At 40.8% G+C, this 18063-nt stretch overlaps 2 protein-coding genes across 2 annotated transcripts; one reads left to right on the top strand and one right to left on the bottom strand.

The window, feature by feature from the left end:
- On the top strand, window positions 1–7712 carry skic8 (SKI8 subunit of superkiller complex). Its single transcript, XM_026175218.2, has 11 exons — window positions 1–139; window positions 480–529; window positions 624–651; window positions 1361–1466; window positions 3351–3523; window positions 4499–4647; window positions 4896–4989; window positions 5975–6068; window positions 6248–6340; window positions 6782–6860; window positions 7469–7712. The coding sequence occupies exons 2-11, from the start codon at window positions 518–520 to the stop codon at window positions 7556–7558; spliced, it is 918 nt and encodes a 305-aa protein (XP_026031003.1). The 5' UTR covers window positions 1–139; window positions 480–517; the 3' UTR covers window positions 7559–7712.
- Window positions 7713–8593: 881 nt separating this feature from the next.
- slc25a44a (solute carrier family 25 member 44a) lies at window positions 8594–16356 on the bottom strand. The gene is made up of 4 exons (XM_026175217.2): window positions 16073–16356; window positions 13354–14049; window positions 12221–12348; window positions 8594–10339 (listed from the first exon to the last, which is right to left on the bottom strand). Exons 2-4 carry the CDS (start codon window positions 13985–13987, stop codon window positions 10148–10150), a joined length of 954 nt encoding a protein of 317 aa, XP_026031002.1. The 5' UTR covers window positions 13988–14049; window positions 16073–16356; the 3' UTR covers window positions 8594–10147.
- Window positions 16357–18063: the final 1707 nt, after the last annotated feature.

Below are 18063 nucleotides of genomic sequence, written 5' to 3'. Positions count from 1 at the left end.
AAAAAAGTTAGGGGGGGAAATGATGCAGAAGAAGAAGTCGGCTGAAAGCGGAAGTTACATCAAATGTTATTATGGCGTCTCACATGTAGCTCTCCTAGCCTCTAAAATTTAATAAAACATTGTATAAGGGATTTCTGAGGTACGTATTATCGCTTATATTGCCGCAGTTAGCAGGTTCACACAATTAGCACATTTAGCTCAGTTTACTCAGCTGTAGCTGACAGGAAGCTGCATTTCATCGCATCGTTAAGCCGCAGTGATACAGTAACCGCTGGTAGACAGAGCTAACAGGCGTTAGCATCAGTTTTTCCTCACTAAGTTCGTTTTTCTGGGTCTTCAGAGTTGGGTTAAAGTAGTAGGACTTTAATTTTCGACTATCCCGGCGTCCAGTGTGTGCGTTGGAGGTTAAATTCATTGCCAGAGTCCATTATTTCAGAAGTTATTTTGGGTTGCTGCCACTGACTCTTATTTAATCTTAGGTTGAAGTGAGTGTAACTGGATATCCAGGACCAAAACAATGAGCACTCAAGTAAGCAGTAAATACAACCAGCCTCATACTTTGATGTTTTCTTGTTGTTTTTCTCCGCAATTAGAGTAACTCTAAATTTGTGTTTTGATTTCAGTACAGCATTTTGTTCAAGCAAGAACACGGTGAGTAAACATGCTGGGTCCCACTACGTTATGAGTTATAATATAAGAACGAGTGTTTTTTTTTTCTTTCTTGACAGTGTTGCAGTCTTTATCACGTTTTTTAAACTGAAAATTGTCTGTTTTATCCAATAGGATATAGTCGTGTCATGAAAATGAGATTGTCAAGCCTACCAACAATGTCACTAAAATCTTACATAAATTTTGCCAGAAGACAGTCAGTCTGCAGCAGTCTGGGATCTTATTATTGTCTCCATCTTACAATGCTAAGCTGCTGTTGTGATTGAGCACTATGTAAATAATATTGAATTGAATATCTGCGGAATGGTTCAATGGGATCATGTTGGTAATTGCATGCAATCAGTTTCTTATATTACAATGATTAACTGTGATAAATAAGGAAAATTACACATCTGTTGCTTTCTGTATAGATAGAAATTCACATTTGGCAACCTTCCTGTTATATAGGAACAGAATACCACTCCCTCGAGTTGTGCATATTGACAAAGACTCATTCAGACTGATGGCAACATGCTGGGAGTCTGTCTGAATTGATAAACCAGGTCCCAGCTATTTGCAATTCTTCAACAATCTCTCTAAGAGTGATTGCAGTCACTCTCCCTGACACACGCACATGTAACGTGTTGTCACCGTGATAAAGCACCCCTTTGTTCACATTTATTTAATTTTTTCTGCATTTGTATCCTCTCAGCACACGATGATGCCATCTGGACAGCAGCGTGGGGTAAAAGTGAAGCAGACGGCTCAGAAACCATCGTCACAGGCTCACTCGATGACATGGTGAAAGTCTGGAAATGGTATGCATTTTATTTGGATGATACTATTGCTGATCACACGTAAAACACTGTACTAACCTTTAAAAAAAACAAAAATCAGAAGACATTTAAAAGCCAGTTTCCAGTTTGCTTAAATTCACTTTTTCTGCTCATCACTTTAAGAGCTTCTCTGGAGTTTATTTGACTTGACATGATCTAATAATCAGAGGTGGAAAAAGTAGAGACATTCTGTACTTAAGATATTTGTGTTACACAAGACTCCAGGAAAGGTTGAAGTACTGATTCAATTTCTTCTTTTCTTCTTTCAAAGTAACAAAGTAAAAAGTTGCTCTTTGGCGGATGTTTCTACCACATATTTTTATGCAAAGCTAAGTGAGCCTTGTACTCTATTAATGTAATAATAAAATATTAGAAGATGGGAATACAAACTTTAGCATGATTTTTAATTCTAATTGTGCTCAGTTTGAAATAGAAGAAAAAGAAGGAAGTTTAAAAACAAAATAGCTCTGTTTTCTGTTGCTGCTTTGTAGAGGGTGACTTTGCCTCTAAACAGGCAAATTAGCACAGTCAGGGGTTAAAGTGGGGTTTTAGCAGGTGGAGGAACCCTAAAGAAAGAATCACAACTCAAAATAATTTCTGTTGAAAACTCCAGTAGATTTTCTTAGTGTACAGGCTGTGATCAGCTGATCTGTGCTATTAGTCCTCTGTGGTTTACTGCTGTTTGTGGCTGTACACAGCTGAGTTCAACAAGATGTCAGCAGATGTTTCAAGAGTTTTCCTGGCTGATTTCCATCCTCTACACTGACACAACACCGTTTACTGTCTTTACATTAGACTGTTTAAAGTTGGTATGAAGGTAGAATTCAGTGAAGGAGTCTCAGCATCGTCAGTTTAACTTCAGATTAATCTCTACTGCCCTTTGTAGCAGAGATATACATAAGGTCACCATGAAACCAAAGCCACTGTGCACCAGACACACACTTTAAATCGTCACTGTACAGCACACAGACCTGTTTATCCTGCATTAACCTGCAGAAGATTTTCATGCAACCTTTAAATAGCACAGTTAGTCTACTTCAGTTTGTTTTGCAGCACATTTCACAATATGAAAAAACATGATGTCACATGTGCAGACTCAAAAAGTGATTTAAAAGCACAAGATCTTAAGCTTTAAATGAGCAGCCCTTACATTTAAATCTGACCTCTCTTCTTCCTCTCCTGTCTTGTCTTTCTTATTTTCTCCATCTCTGAGTGAAGTTAGCTCTCATTCAGTCCCTGTGAAGTACAGCAGCTGGACCTTGAGCTGCAACACACTGTGAGAGAAACTGCACACAAACAGTTTGTGTGTTTGCTGATTTTTGTTGAGCTGATAGAAACGCTGCATTTGAAATTACCTGACACTTAAAAGAAAGTCAGTCCCTTTATGCTCCTCTTCTGTAGGGCTAGCTAGATGCCGAATTACCCCAACCACACACTTATGGACACCTGAAGTTTTGGTGTTGTGCCAAAAAAACCCCACCACCCACTTAACCCCTGACTTTGGCACATGTCATCTCTTTTTATGCAACATCTCCTGGTGATTAAGACACAAACAGAACTGCCTGTCATGTGTCACTAATTAGTCTCAAATTTGATTTATGAAGGCCCGCAGTGACGTGAAATAATTACTAACTTCAGATTTGTTAAAGTAAAGCTAATGAGCCTGTTTTGAAAGTGTAAGGAGTAGAAAGTACAGATATTTGTTTAAAAATGTGGGGAGTAAAAGTAAAAAGTAGTCAGAAAAAAGTACTCTACTCAAGTAAAGTACAGATACCTGAAAACTGTACTTAAGTACAGTAATGGAGTATTTTCACTCCATTACTTCCCACTTCTGCAAATAATCTCAGTGTCGTGCTGTCCGTGCAGGTCAGATGAGAAGCTGGAGCTGCAGTGGACGCTGGAGGGCCACCAGCTGGGGGTGGTGTCAGTAGACATCAGTCACAATGGGGCCATCGCTGCCTCCAGCTCCCTCGACGCACACATCCGTCTCTGGGACCTCGAGTCCGGGAAACAGATAAAGTCGATGGACGCTGGGCCAGGTAAGACCTGACCTCACACACTTTGTTTGCTGCTGCCTTTTTTACCACTTGGCACTTAAGTGAGGTCACTACAGAGCAAACCGTTGCCCAGTTTGTATTCAACAAACGTGCAGAGGATGGTAGCTTGCCTGCTCTGCTGTGCAGTCTATACATGTTTGTTTAATTTTTTTTGTACACTCACCTTCCAGGAACACTTACACCCAGAAATGTCCGCTCGGTTGTGTATCTTCAGCCCAGCTGTTCTTCATGTCACTTTACATTAGTGACACTCTCTTTCACTCAGCAGGCGGTTCTATTGCAGACTTTTTCTTTATTCCCTCCTTAAGACAATTAATTTCACTGTTCTAACTCTTTGTTTCCTTGCTATTTTTATGAATTGATGTTATATTGATCGGATTCTTTAATGATCTTTACATTAGTGAACAAAGCGCTCGTTTGGTTAAAAGTAGACTTGTGAAAACACCTGAACCTGTGACACAACGGGGCCATCGCTGCCTCCAGCTCCCTCGATGCACGCATCCATTCAGGTCCTGTACAGATAGTGTGAAGGTTTAGAAACTGCAAGAGTACTCTTAAAGAGCTTTTCCCCATATCATTTTAATAAAAGTAATCCAGGCGCCAACACTTAATTGGTTCTTCCTCCATGACTTTGATAAAGTTCTCCCTTTATCAAAGGTTTGATAAAGCTTTGGGCAGCTTTTCTCACACGTAGCTCTGGAGCAGGAAATAGTTTGACCACATTTGCAGTTTGGGAATACTCTGTATAATCTTAGTTCCTGGGTTAACAGTGTAGCACACATTAAGATGCACTTTGCCAGGCTAATGTTTGATCTGCTGCTTTTGTATTTTCACTTTGATGATGTGTGAAAAAATCAGGGTTATAGTTCATTTGTGGAAATGGCAAACAAAGATTGTGGTGATGTCCAGATTTAAGCATTTTTTTTGGTTTTAATCTTTCTTTGCTCTCCTCTGTAGTGGATGCATGGACTGTGGCCTTCTCACCAGACTCCAAGTACATTGCCACAGGAAGCCATCTTGGCAAGGTCAACATCTTTGGTGTAGACAGCGGAAAGAAGGAATATTCTTTGGACACGCGAGGAAAATTCATCCTGAGCATAGCTTATGTAAGGAGCTGTAAATTCTGGTTTTGGTCAGCTCGGTGGTGTTTTGTCAAGCTCAGTCTCTGAGGGACGAGATGTCACCGCTTTAGTCTTCCAGTAACTCATCTTGATTTGCTCATTCACCACAGTGTATCCCTTTGTTTTACCTCTTAACTCATTCTTTCCAGGGCCAAAGGTTAAATGTGATCCAGTCTCATTTCGCTACAGTTGTTACATATAAAGTAATCAGTTTACTGGTCCTTGCTTCTCAGAGCCCAGATGGCAAGTATCTGGCCAGCGGAGCTATCGATGGAATCATTAACATCTTTGACATCGCCACTGGAAAGCTACTCCACACGTTGGAAGGTTGGTTCAGTCATCAGAATTCATTTTAAAAGTAACAACCAATTATTTTCATTTCATTACTCATTTTGGATGAACTCTGTGAGTCATCATCGATTATGATGACTAACACTAGTCAGGTTATCTGGTGAAAAATAAGTGTTTATTTATTGATTTACTTTCCTGTTTGGCCCTTTTATTGCTAAGAAATTGCAAAACAAGTTTCAGAAGCCAGAAATGACATATTCCTACTGCATTAGGGTTAGGGGTACTTAGACCTCACAGGTATGGGCCTAATTTATAGCAGGGACAGTGAGGCTATATATGTCCTAGTTGCTTTCTTTCAAAGCATGGCAGTGGTGGCATCATGCTCTGGGGCTGTTTTGCTGACAGTGGCACTGGTACATTGCACAAAGTGGATGGAATAATAAATGAGGAGGAGGAATACCTCCAAATTATTAATTTACATCTCAATTTAACATCTGTACGGTCAAAAGTTGGACACAACTGAGTGTTCCAACAGCACAATGATCCCAAACACACATCAGTACTGGTTTTGGGGTGGATAAGGCAGGCTAACATTAAGCCTCTGGATTGGTCTTCCCAAAGCCCCGACCTCAGCCATATTTAAAATTTGTGGACTAAAAGCAGCATTATAAGCGAGGTCAATGCCAGGAAGCCAACCAGTGAACGAAATTAATATTCAGTTTGGCTTTGTTGATTGTCAGCACTTAAAACAATGATAGAAAACACAGGAAAGCAGGATATCTCATATAGAAACGCTGGCACAAGGAATTTTCTGTTCTCTCTGGATGATAAATAAGTAAACACAGTTTAAAATTTAAAAGCTAAACATGATTAAATATTTTTTTAAATTGTGGCTAAACAGTGAAGGAAATGCAGACAGCATAGTCTTAAGAATAAAAAGGGCTTCAAAGTTTTTAAATGTATGTCACAAAGATCACCAACATGTGTGAGAACTCTTACAGAGTGTTTACCGTCTCCGCAGGTCATGCCATGCCCATCAGATCCCTCACGTTCTCCCCGGACTCCCAGCTCCTGGTGACAGCTTCAGACGACGGCTACATCAAAATATATGACGTGTGGGTTTGGGAGCTTCTTCCAGACAGCAGCTTTAACTCTGTAGATGATATATGAGTTCATTGATCCTGAAGGACATGGAGTTAAAGCTAGCGCTACTATTAAACAGCAAAGTTATGGTATAATAAAGATTACAATGCATTCTGTTTGCTTAATTAACTTTGCTGGAATCACTTCACAGGCAACACGCCAACTTGGCCGGCACACTAAGCGGCCACGGGTCCTGGGTTCTCAGTGTCGCCTTCTCTCCTGATGACACTCATTTTGTCTCAAGGTAACATGAAGCTCCTCAGATGGTAGCACAGTGCTAGTTTATATCCTGATAGTTAAAAGCTGCACTTTGTAATAAAACACATGGAAAAATCACATCTGTTATTACTTGGAGACATCGTGTGATTTAGAAGTTCTGCCTCCAGGTCAATATTTTCTGCTTCATGTTCACACAGGATAAATAAAGTGACGATACTATTCAGGAAAGAGACTTGAAACACGATGCTGTTGTGCATGTGTTTGAATATAATGGCAGATCCACCCTCATCAGTTGTATGTCAGGGATTTCAAAGTCTGTTTCCTCATTCTGCTTTCTCATGCTTTGCTCTCCTCGTGTGAAACTTTAGTCAGTGAAAGCTGTTTTTCAGTTTCCACAATGCTGAGTCAAACTGAGCTGGCCAAGATAAAATCTGTAAGATCTTCTAATTTCTGCCCCCCTTTTCAGCTCGTCTGACAAGAGTGTGAAGGTGTGGGACGCCGGCTCCAGAGCATGCATCAACACATTCTTCGACCATCAAGACCAGGTGACTCTGCGTTTTTAACGTGTTAACAATCAAATTCAAAGTAATAAAATCCTGTTACTGTCAGTTAAATCAATATGCCTGGTGTCATCCAGCGGCCCGTCACGTGACCTCTGTCTGATGGTTGAGCTGAGTGGAAAACAAATAAGCCTGGCTGTCATTAGATCTCTGGTTGATGCCTGTGGGCAGTTTGATCTGTTTTCCAACAAAGCCTTTAATAAAATAGCACGTGTCCTCAGGGACGACATCAGAGGCAGCTGCCATTATTGTTTTTGTGACGGCAAAACCAGAAAATCTACAGGGACAGTTTGCAGCCAATTAACTGCTCAGCTTTACTTTGTTCTCTGTTTAGACATCGGTCTTTTTAATCTGTTTGCTCTCTTCGGATTCATTTCTGCCTTCTGCACTGCTCAGTTAGGGTCAGACAGCATATTTTAGATATTTTTAAAGCTTGCGTACACACACATGCACTTCAGCTAAAAAACAGTTAGAAATACTGAAGTAGTGTTAAATTATAGTACAGTATACAGGGCTGTTGTGGTGTGCGTTGTCATACATATGCAGTGAAGGAGCTCAGAGCTGCCCGTTTTGATCAATCCTCCTCTCCACAGGTGTGGAGTGTAAAGTACAACAGCACCGGCTCAAAGATCATCTCAGCTGGGGACGACCGTGCCATCCACATCTACGACTGTCCCATGTGACGAGACACATCCAGGCTGAGAGAGGACCTCCACAGCTGTCAACTCAAATCACTTATAGAAATTGATAATGAAGGGAGGGAGAGATTAAAGCTGTAAATGTGATGGACTGTTTTGCACCGGCCGAGTGCGGTCAAATAAAAGGGTTGTTTTTGTATTTTGGCGTTCATCGCATTTCTTTCAGAACGGAGCGCTCTCTGTCATGAATCAGTTTCATGGCAGTGTCCGATTTGATGTGATATTTTTATTCATATATGAAACCAGAATTTTGAAACAGAAAATAGGCGTTAACAGCGCAACTGATGACCTTAAACAATCCATCGATAGATTATACATAAAAGACGAGGTCACCTTATTTGTTAGTCAAATCCAGTTGTGAAGCCTTGAGCTGAGCATTTTCTTCTTTCATCATCTCAGGGCATTTGAAACCAACTGCAACACTGCACGGTCAGTTCAGTAAGGACTTGTAAATCACGATATAGGTATACCTAAAGAATAACCTGCTTTTATTGTTCTTTTTGACTAAAAATGTACAAAATTGTTGTATTCAGTAAGTAATGAGTATTAGCTCCCAAACAGCTTCTGTTTTCTCACCCAGAGCTACAGCCACCTTTTAGATATCCTTTACTTAAAATAGTATATATAGATAAAATTCTACTCTTTATGATGAAATAAAACTTTTTTCATTCATTCAATTCCATTATTCATGTGTGGAAATTTACTCATTGCTCAGTGAGTTTGGCAGCTTCATGTCAAAATCGTTGCTTTTGTTAAACTACCAAAGTGACAGACTTTTGTCAGCTCCCCAGTTCTGCTGCTGGTTGCTCACTGAAATTGGTGGATGAACTCTATGCTTCATGGACCACTATTCATCATTCATCTTGATCCTTTATCCTGCAGGTCTGACGTCACAGAACATTCTGGCAAAAGGCAAAAAAACACGTTTGGATTGCAAGCCGACAGGAGGTTATAAAGCACCCTCTAGTGGGAGGAATTGTGTACTACAACCACAAAACAACACTGAGCCTCACCAGCCACTCCGGTGAATCCAAGTCCTTTATTACTTTTCACCGAATGTCCACAGGTACTCAGTTTTTTGTTTTGTTTTTTTTTACTATTCATATTTGGCAGGTAGAAGGTAAATATCTTCCATACAGGTAAAAATCCACTTTGTGCTTTTGTGATACTGAAGGACATGTTGAGTCCACTTATTCACAGGAACACCATATTTACACTGAAAAACAATGTTTGCAAATGCTGAAAGAGTTTATTTAAAGAAAAAATAAGATAAGGGTACACAGTATCAGGTGTCGCTGAGATGTGGAGTTTTTTGGGCAGTAGTTAAGTCAATTCAAAACATTGCAGCTTTAACCGGAGCATCACAGCTTACCTCACACTCATTAAATGACCCGTGAACTCTGAAGGCATTTACATAGTTTAGTTTTTGTTTGCTGGTGTGGTGCCAATGCCTTTACTGACTGCTCTCATTTACCCAACAGCAAAATACCACCTTCTGTAACTGAACAGCAGCAGATTTGTTCCGTATAAATCGCATACAGGATTACCACAAAGAAACTACCAGATTTCCATCTCTAATGTCAAATTCAAATTTCAAAATTCAAATTTTATTTGTCACGTACACAGTCATACACAGTACGATATGCAGTGAAATGCTTAGACATGTTGGTCTAATGTTGGTCTAAAGCTCTCCTCACACTCACTTTTGCTTCCTAGAGTCAACCTACAAGAAACCAAAAGAAGCAGAAACTCTTTTCACCTTCCTGATTGGCCCAATCAACATAAACACGCATAAAATTCACAATGAAACCTGCATGACTGACTCCACAGACCAAATGTCAGCTTACTGAAAGGAGTTAAAAGTAAGCTGCACATAATTATAATAGGCCAGGTTTCACAAGGACCTCTAGACATAAATATAACTGTAACAGAACACTGAGCACATTATAGTTTGGGAATTCTAGCTTGAATTTCCACTCTTGTGTATAATCTAATGACATTTGCATGTTATTTAGGCTTAAACTCCGGAGAGATCCTTTACACTGTTGTTGTCACTGGAATGCGCTCTGGTTACAAGCTCTCTTACGCTTCTTAGTAGAGAAACTAGGCCATTTGTCTCCAGACTTTGGCATACTGAAATCCCCCTGCAGAAATATATTTGTTTTGTTGAGCAGCTCAGTTTTAAAATATGAATTCAGCCAACATACTCCAGCTAAGGAACAAGTAAAAACCCTGATTTTTCTGCATATATAATCATAAAAAACAAAAACAGGCCATATAGGAGCAATCGAATGTAGCATTTTTACGTTTCAGTGGATTTTCTAAAAGTAACCATGATTTCCTTTTTGAAAAAGAGTTTAGTTTTGGCAGAAATATTGGTTTCACTCTTAACTTTAGATTCCACAGCAGCAAACAGAAAAAAAGACAAGATAAGAAAAGCTGTAGTTCCCTGGCATACCTACAGACAAACATCGACACGTGCGCTTTTAAAATGACGCTGCTCCATGTGGCGCCTGTTGAAATCTCTGAGCTGTTGGCTGCTGTGAGGCAGACCTGCGTCCCTCCCGTCTGTTATCACCAGTGTCTGGACTCAATCAGGTCAGCTCGCAGGCTCAGTCTCTTCAGAGTCTCGTATCCGACCACAATGAGCACTGACGTGGGCGTGGAGGAAATGACGCGGGCAGACAGCCCCTTGGTCAGCCCGTACGCCCCCTCCTCCACCAGCAGCTGCTTGAATGTCCCAATAACAGACGTTCGTCCCTCCACCTTAAACAGACAGGACACATCACCTTTGCTAAGTGCAAATAAAACTTATCGTGAGGTTTAAACTCACCAAAACAACAACAAAACATTATTAATGCCTAATTTATGCTTGCTGCTGCAGTATGGACTGTGTCAGCATTACTGATTTATCAGTACAGGAGCTCACAGACTCCCAGACTATACAGAGGAACATGCTTTAACAACTTTCTGGAGAAAACTTTGAAACAAGATGCAAAGAAATTTCACAGATTTTGTCTCAGAGTAGAGCTTCTGCTCCTTCATATTAAAAGAAGCCAGTCGAGGTGGTTTGGGCATTAACTAGTAAGCCTAAGGATGCCTCCTGGATACCTCCTAGTGAGGTGACAAAAATGTGTCACACAAAATCTTTATGTTAGTCTGGTCCACATTGAACACTCAACCAGTCACCCCATAATGTTTACTAGTCTTTGTAGCATTTAGTAGAGAAAAATAAAGGATTCTGGTTACATATTTATCATACTACTTCTTCTCTCACTACTAGAAAAACTCAGTTTGGTCACACACTGTGTGTCGGACAGGGTCGTCTGCAGTACGGGGGCCCCACAGGGAACGGTTCTGGCTCCGTTCCTCTTCACCATCTACACTGCAGACTTCTCCCACAATTCCACCCAGTGCTTCCTGCAGAAGTTCTCTGATGACTCTGCAATAGTCGGCCTCATCACTGATGGGGACGACAAGGAGTACAGAGGTCTGACCCAAGACTTTGTGGACTGGTGCCAGCTGAACTACCTCCAGATCAACGCCAGTAAAACCAAGGAACTGGTGGTAGACTTCCGCAGGCACAAGCATTCTCCACTGCAACCACTGAACATCCAGGGTATGGACATTGAGGCTGTGGACAGCTACAGGTACCTTGGTGTTCATCTGAACAATAGACTGGACTGGACTCATAACTCAGACGCCCTCTACAGGAAAGGGCAGAGCAGGCTGTACCTGCTGCGGAGACTCAGGTCGTTTGGAGTGGAGGGCCCACTCCTGAAGAAATTCTATGACTCTGTGGTGGCTTCTGCTATCTTTTATGGTGTGGTCTGCTGGGGCGGCAGCATCTCTGCTGGGGACAGGAAGAGACTGAACAGGGTGATCCGAAGGGCCAGCTCTGTTCTAGGATGCCCTCTGGACCCAGTGGAGGTGGTGAGTGACAGGAGAACGGCGGCTAAGCTGTCATCCCTGATGGACAACATCTCCCACCCCATGCAGCAGACTGTGACAGCACTGAGCAGCTCCTTCAGTGGGAGACTGCGGCACCCACGGTGTGGGACGGAGAGATTTCGCAGGTCTTTCCTCCCCACTGCTGTCAGACTCCATAATAAAGACTTTAACTGATCAAGCACACACATCCATACATGTGCAATAACACTAAGTGCAATAATCCTTTCTGTCATCGTTGTATTTTTACTCAGTTGTATATAGTATTTGTATTTGTATTCTATTTTTATCTTATTGTATATTTATTTTATTCTACTGTATATAGTATTTTATTTTATTCTATTCTGTACAGCTGTGTACTGTATTTATTCTTATTGTATTCTAATTTTTGCCTCATAACTTTTGCACTGTCCACTTCCTGCTGTGACAAAACAAATTTCCCACGTGTGGGACTAATAAAGGTTATCTTATCTTATCTTACACTCACTGTGCACCATTTCCACATAGCCTCAGGCATTACCATGCACTAATGAGCTGGCAGCATGAAATCCATTTTATTTGGATCACACTTAAATGCATATTTGTGTTCTCGCATACAGCTCTGGGAGGTAATGTCTTGAAAAGCTCATGGATGCAGAGGACCTGTGAAACAGCTTTTAGCTTTAGTGTCACGCACAGCTGTGGGTTATCTGAGTTTACCTGGACTCTTGCTCGAACAACATCCATGGGGTTGGTGATAGTAGAGGCAGTTACTGCTGCCATCGGTCCCGCAACAGCCTGCAGAATCAGGTGGGGGCACTCACTTGGTGCTAATAGGGATAACTGCTCTGAGAACACAAAAGATACAAAGTAAACAGCGTAAGGCCAAAGTGATTCATATCCACAGGTTTTCCTGATCCAACTGTTGAAGCTGCGATCTTCATTACCAGCTTCCGGCCCACTGAAGACATCCTTCTGACTCTCTTGTATGGTTTCGTTTTTATTTTGCATACTGAGTATTAGGGCTGCACGATTTTGCATAAAATGAGAATCACGATTTTTTGGCTTAGAATTGAGATCACGATTCTCTCACGATTTTCTTTTCCAGTATAAATATTTATTGCACTTATTAACTGCACATCAACTTCGTAACAGTTGAGACTGAACATAAAAACAATAAATAAACATAAAAACAACAAATGTCTCACATTTTGTTGTTGCCGCAAAATGTTGTACTGCTTGAAATTCCGTCTCCACCGTTGCTCGACGCTGCGTGTATAGAGCAGGTAGCGCAACAATAGAAAAATAGTTGCGGGACGGCACTGTGTAGCGTTTGTCTAGGGTGTTGATCATTTTCCTAAATCCCTCGTTTTGCACAGTGTTGATGGGAGCCATATCTTTGGTCAGGTGATAAGTGATAGCCTCCGTAATTTCTTTGTGCCTGCGGGAGTTCGACGCGTATAGGGAAGCGCTGTACAAGGTTCCCGTTATTGATGTTTGGTTGGTTGACCAGGACGGATTTTCTCCTGTCACTTTCTCGTCATCCCTGACGTGCTCTCCGTTGTTTTTTCCCTGCTAATTTTAGCATCACACGGCACAGCTTCTGTATCACGTGGTATAAGGCTCCGCCCTTGTCATTTGTTGAGCAGGAAGAGTGAGCGCTTGTTTTCATGCAGAGTACGTCCCGGATCAAAATGCGGTACAATCGTCATCGTCTTTTTTTTTTTTTTTTTTTAAATCGTTGTCATTTGGAAATGAGATCGCACATAAGTATGAATCGAGATCGCGATTTTCTAACGATTAATCGTGCAGCCCTACTGAGTATTTTACATGATGCTTAAAAAGTGACCTACCTGCATAAAAATGATAAAAAGGCCACCAGAGTGCACTGTTCGGGATGTACGTGAGCAGCGATGCCACGTAGCCCCGGTAAAATCCTCTGAAGCCATCGGCAGAAAATATCTGCACCGTAATGTCACGGCTCTGTCCGAAACTCAGTTTGTGCTTCGTGGTTGCAAGACCCACTTTGGGTTTGGCCTTGAAGCGTGTCAGGTGCTCCCCTTGTCCTTGCATCATCAGATGCTGTGACACTATGTCTATGGGCACAGTGATGGTCTGAGCCACCAGGGACGCCATCCCTCCTGCCACCACAGACTTCACTGTGTTGCTGGGCGAGTACTGGTTCACATACTTGCGCACCAACTCGTAGGTGGTGATGTAACCCTGTCCCGCGATCAGGGTTAGCGTATTGACCATGAAGCCACGATAAAGGCCACGCACACCCTCCGTTCGGAGAATCTTGCAGAAGGCATCGAAGGTTCCTGAGTAGAGGCTCTTCCCCTTCTGTACTTGCAGGCGTGTGCGGATGACGCTGGCTGGGTAGACGGTGGCCCTGGTGGTCAAGGTCATGAAGACACCCAGGGAGTAAAACTTCCTCTTGTCCAGGTCCTCCCATTCGATAATCTGGATTGCACCTTTCTGCTGCATGGTGCCGGCCTGGGCAGCGACGCACCACTAAAGCTGCAGATCAGCACTGATCACCATCCTGCCTGCAAGAACCAGAACCACTCACCATTACAAGTCCTGCAGTCAGATAAGAACACATGTATTTGTTCATTCAGAATTTAGACCCCAGATTACTGATAGGAAACATAACCATTTCCTCACAATTTCATGGTGAAAAAAAACAGTAACAAAAGCTGCAACTGCATTTTGGGACGTTACTTTTAGTGTGACCGTTTCATACACTTCCACTGAAAATCAACTGAGAAGAGCTCAAACAAATGAATATCAGGTACTTTTTCCTTTAAAAGGAGACCTATTCTACTTTTAGCCACGTGCCTCTGGCTGTGTAAGCAGCTATCCCACTGACGTGCTGTTTTAACCTTTCACCTCCAACAGGCAACCAATCAGAAGAGTTCCAAAATAAAAATACTGGCAGATGCCAGTGCGACCCCTCAGCCTCCTGGCAGATGCATCTATGTACATTTTTCTTGAGTTTTGTGTTCACGAGATTTTCAGAAAATTTGACCTCTGACCTTGACCTAGAAATTGAGGTCACCAGAATTCGAACCCCACCAAGATGTTTACTACGTGCAGCTATAATATTAAAATCCTTTTTTCTTGAGTTATTATGTTCATAAAGTTGGGTGTTCACGCCCCCCGACTGGCAGGGTGAACACAGTACCCCCTCCGCCACAAAAGGTTGTTCACAGTTCACAGGTGATTTCCTTTAAAAAATAAAATGCTGACTTTTAATGCTCTGGGAGTTTTCTTCTATCATCTTATTGTCGCATGCTACAGTTTCTTTTTTGTATTATAAGTGAGCAAGTTACACAAAAGAAGTGAGCGCACCCTCTGCACCAGGACATAAATGTCAGTAAATCAAAACTATGTCATTTAATCCCTGCAAAGCCTGAACCATTGAAATAATTGCCAGAGAGTTCTTTTTTTTTCTTTTTTCTTTTTAAACTGGAAGGCTTAATAAACCTTCTGACAAATTTAAAAAAAATAAAAAAAATGTAAAACAATTTACATATGAGTTCTAATTTACACAGTCTTACACAATTTGTGTAAATTGCACAATCTAGCTCTGGGGGTGGGGTGTAGTTGCTTCAGAGCAGAGGTTTTTCCACAGAATTTTCGGTGATAGCTGATAACGTGTAAAAGGGAAAACAAAAAACACTGTAAATCACACCTATTTGGATGCCATCCAAGGAAAAAAATAACAACAACAAGACTCAAACCTGCAGTAACATAATGTCATTTTGTCAGATAAGACCAAGAGTAATCTCTTTCACTCAGTAACAAAAGATGAAGCAACTTTTTCCATTGAAAACTTTGATGGGACCTAAATTCTCATCATAGATAAACTCAACTCCTTTTGAAGCTTACATAAGAGAGAGTTCTCTACAGCAGCAGTGTAATTACTCTGAGGTGACAGTTATTTTTTTAATGTTTATTTAATATCGACTTTACTTGTTGCACATCAGCAAACAAATCTAAAATTTAAACATGCAAAATGTTTGGCAAAATGACTAATTTATATCATCTGGGCAGGTCACATTAAACTTAAATTTTCAGCAGACACATACAAAATCGAAACAAATAAACAAACACAACCCAGACAAGACACAAATTAATCACATATATTACAGTATCCAAGGAGTCTGACACTAAGAAAAACAAATGGTGCCCACCCTTGTTCTGGTGCAACCTCTTAGAAAGAAAAACGTGGGAACGCCCCTGTACATAACGTCGCTTTTCTGTTATGTGACGGGGGAGCAGGGAGGGGGTAGTTAAACTAAATAGACCTATTTGCGCCATGTACACTAAGACCTAACACGACCTTACGTCCACAACAAGAGTCGCAGCACTGCCCTGTGTGAACGTCTAATCGAACTTTAACTCCTTCAAAAAGGCTGGTCGAGAAAAGCGGAAGCACGTGCAAAGGCAGTGTGCACTTGCAGTTTGTTAGCTAGCAAACAACGCTACTGATTCCATGCTGTGCGAATTCGTCCTTTTTAAAGAAACAAGGATTAAACATAATCACCCACAAACACACCAACTAACCTTGCAGGCGGTCACGAAGCTCCTCTTCCGTTGCCACTGCTGCAAACCTGAGTTGTTTTCTTAAACTCGCACGGCCTGCTCTGCTACAAGAAGGGTCATGTCTTCCGTCCATCAGTGCTGCGAACAAATGCCCTCAAACGTGATAGGTCATGACCTGTGTTCTTCCGCAAACTGTTGTTACAAATCTGCTTAAACCTCTGCTAAAGAAATCAGGGGACGGAGAGCTGTTTGCTCTTCCAGGTGACCCCTATAGCTGGTGTGTTTACGTAGTTACCTGCTTGTACGACGATGATGGTGCCTTTAGGTCCTGAAAAAAGCGTTCGAATTCCAACAAATCACACACAACCAATGAGAAATTTTTAATAATGTAGAAGTTTTTACTCAATCAAAATGAATCCATAAACGTGGTTTATTGTTTGTTTGTTGTGTTTACCGGTGGCAGTCTATAAATGCACAATAAATTTGTCACCTGTAACTGACAGTTAAAACTTTATCCTTGAATAGTCCGAGGCGCATTGAAGGTCGCAGGGAAAGAGACGGTGGCGCTATACTGTCACGTGGGGCCTGTGCTTTTTAAAGTCACAGTGACTCATATTAGTGCTTCTGTGTGCACAAATGAATTCATCATTAGTTCATGTATATAAACTAACTATGAAATACATTTTGAATAATTAATGTTTGACATATGGGACATTTTTTCTTGGTTTTAAGCCGTCGCAAATCCCACCATATACTAATTTAGAGCACAACTGATATATTTAAATATATTGGTATCAGTTTGTGTTGTCTAATTTGGTCCAGTGTGAAAAATAAGTTTAATAAGTATGACCTCAGTCCAACGGAAGACCCAGTTGGGATAATCTTGAAATATTAAACAAATCAAATGACAGGGCCTTTTTAAAAGAGGTAAAATTCTTCAGAATATAGATAGAAATAAAATTAGAGTGTTACCTTGGATGTTAAAACTTTTGTTTTTATTAGAAACCACTATTTGGATGTCAGTAAGCTATTAGATAATGAAAATTCCCCAGTCGATACATATTAAGGCAGTCTGCCAATCATAAGCTAATTCACCCTTAATTTTTACACTGCAATTACAATATTATATAATAATATTATTACAATATTAACAATATGAATCATTACGTGCTAATTTACACAAAAACTACTTATAAAAGATTCATCCAACCGTTATTCAACAATCATCCAGTTTAAGATCGGTGGGGGTGCGACCTATCGCAGCTCACTGTAAAACAGTCACAGTAATATATATTTTGGGTGTTTCTTTGTTTTTTTCTATAGTGTATAAACATGTCATCAAATAAACGTTTGTCTGACATCTAACAACTGCACATGCATGGGATTAAAAAAATGATGCCATAAAATATTTATAGTGTATGCTCATACTGACCCTGACTTACTGAGCTGGAATCAGTGGCTGAGGCAGGTAACAGCATCTCAACTTTTAGAATATTTACAGTATGCGATGCTCCTGATACATTTAAAATAATTTGGAAAGACTTTATGGACCATGTTAAAACATGCACAAACAGCCACACCTTACTCACACACACTCCCTATATTGAAATTTATTAAATAATAACTTTATGGCCTTCATCTCTGTCTTAGCTGCTGATCATAATACGATTAGAACATGGTTAACAAGCTTCTTGTCTAAGTCCACATATAAGTAAATCAGTCAGGCAGTGTTTATTCCAGACTGATGGTGGATAGGAAGAAAATCACATAAAATACAATAAAGAAGATAACAAATAAAATACACCCAAATTACTGTTGTCTCAGTGAAGACTGATAACATGCAGGGACAAACTTTATATCTGTTAAGCTCACAGTGATTACATTCTCAGAAGGGCCAAGCTTGGAGTTATATTTATACATGACATTTCTTGATAAGCTTTAAATATACTGGCTTCAGCAGTATAACATCTCTGAGCCACCTTAGTCTCTTCAACAACAATTTCATGGTGTCA

The sequence above is a fragment of the Astatotilapia calliptera genome, chromosome 7, assembly GCF_964374335.1.
Source record: "Astatotilapia calliptera chromosome 7, fAstCal68.1, whole genome shotgun sequence".
Lineage (NCBI taxonomy): Eukaryota > Metazoa > Chordata > Actinopteri > Cichliformes > Cichlidae > Astatotilapia > Astatotilapia calliptera.
Note: the sequence above shows the minus strand (reverse complement) of the source record. Positions and strands in the feature narration are given on the sequence as shown.

What these genes read in the sequence shown, in the direction of transcription:
- skic8 (XM_026175218.2), top strand. An exon ending in TCATCCTGAGCATAGCTTAT is followed by an intron (nt 4,648 to 4,895) that starts GTAAGGAGCTGT and finishes CTTGCTTCTCAG; the next exon opens with AGCCCAGATGGCAAGTATCT. An exon ending in GACACTCATTTTGTCTCAAG is followed by an intron (nt 6,341 to 6,781) that starts GTAACATGAAGC and finishes CCCCCTTTTCAG; the next exon opens with CTCGTCTGACAAGAGTGTGA.
- slc25a44a (XM_026175217.2), bottom strand. Translation starts at nt 13,987, where the DNA reads ATGCAGCAGAAAGGTGCAATCCAGATTATCGAATGGGAGGACCTGGAC. An exon ending in TTTTTATCATTTTTATGCAG is followed by an intron (nt 12,349 to 13,353) that starts GTAGGTCACTTT and finishes TTGTGTTCTCAG; the next exon opens with AGCAGTTATCCCTATTAGCA. An exon ending in TTGTTCGAGCAAGAGTCCAG is followed by an intron (nt 10,340 to 12,220) that starts GTAAACTCAGAT and finishes TGTCTGTTTAAG; the next exon opens with GTGGAGGGACGAACGTCTGT.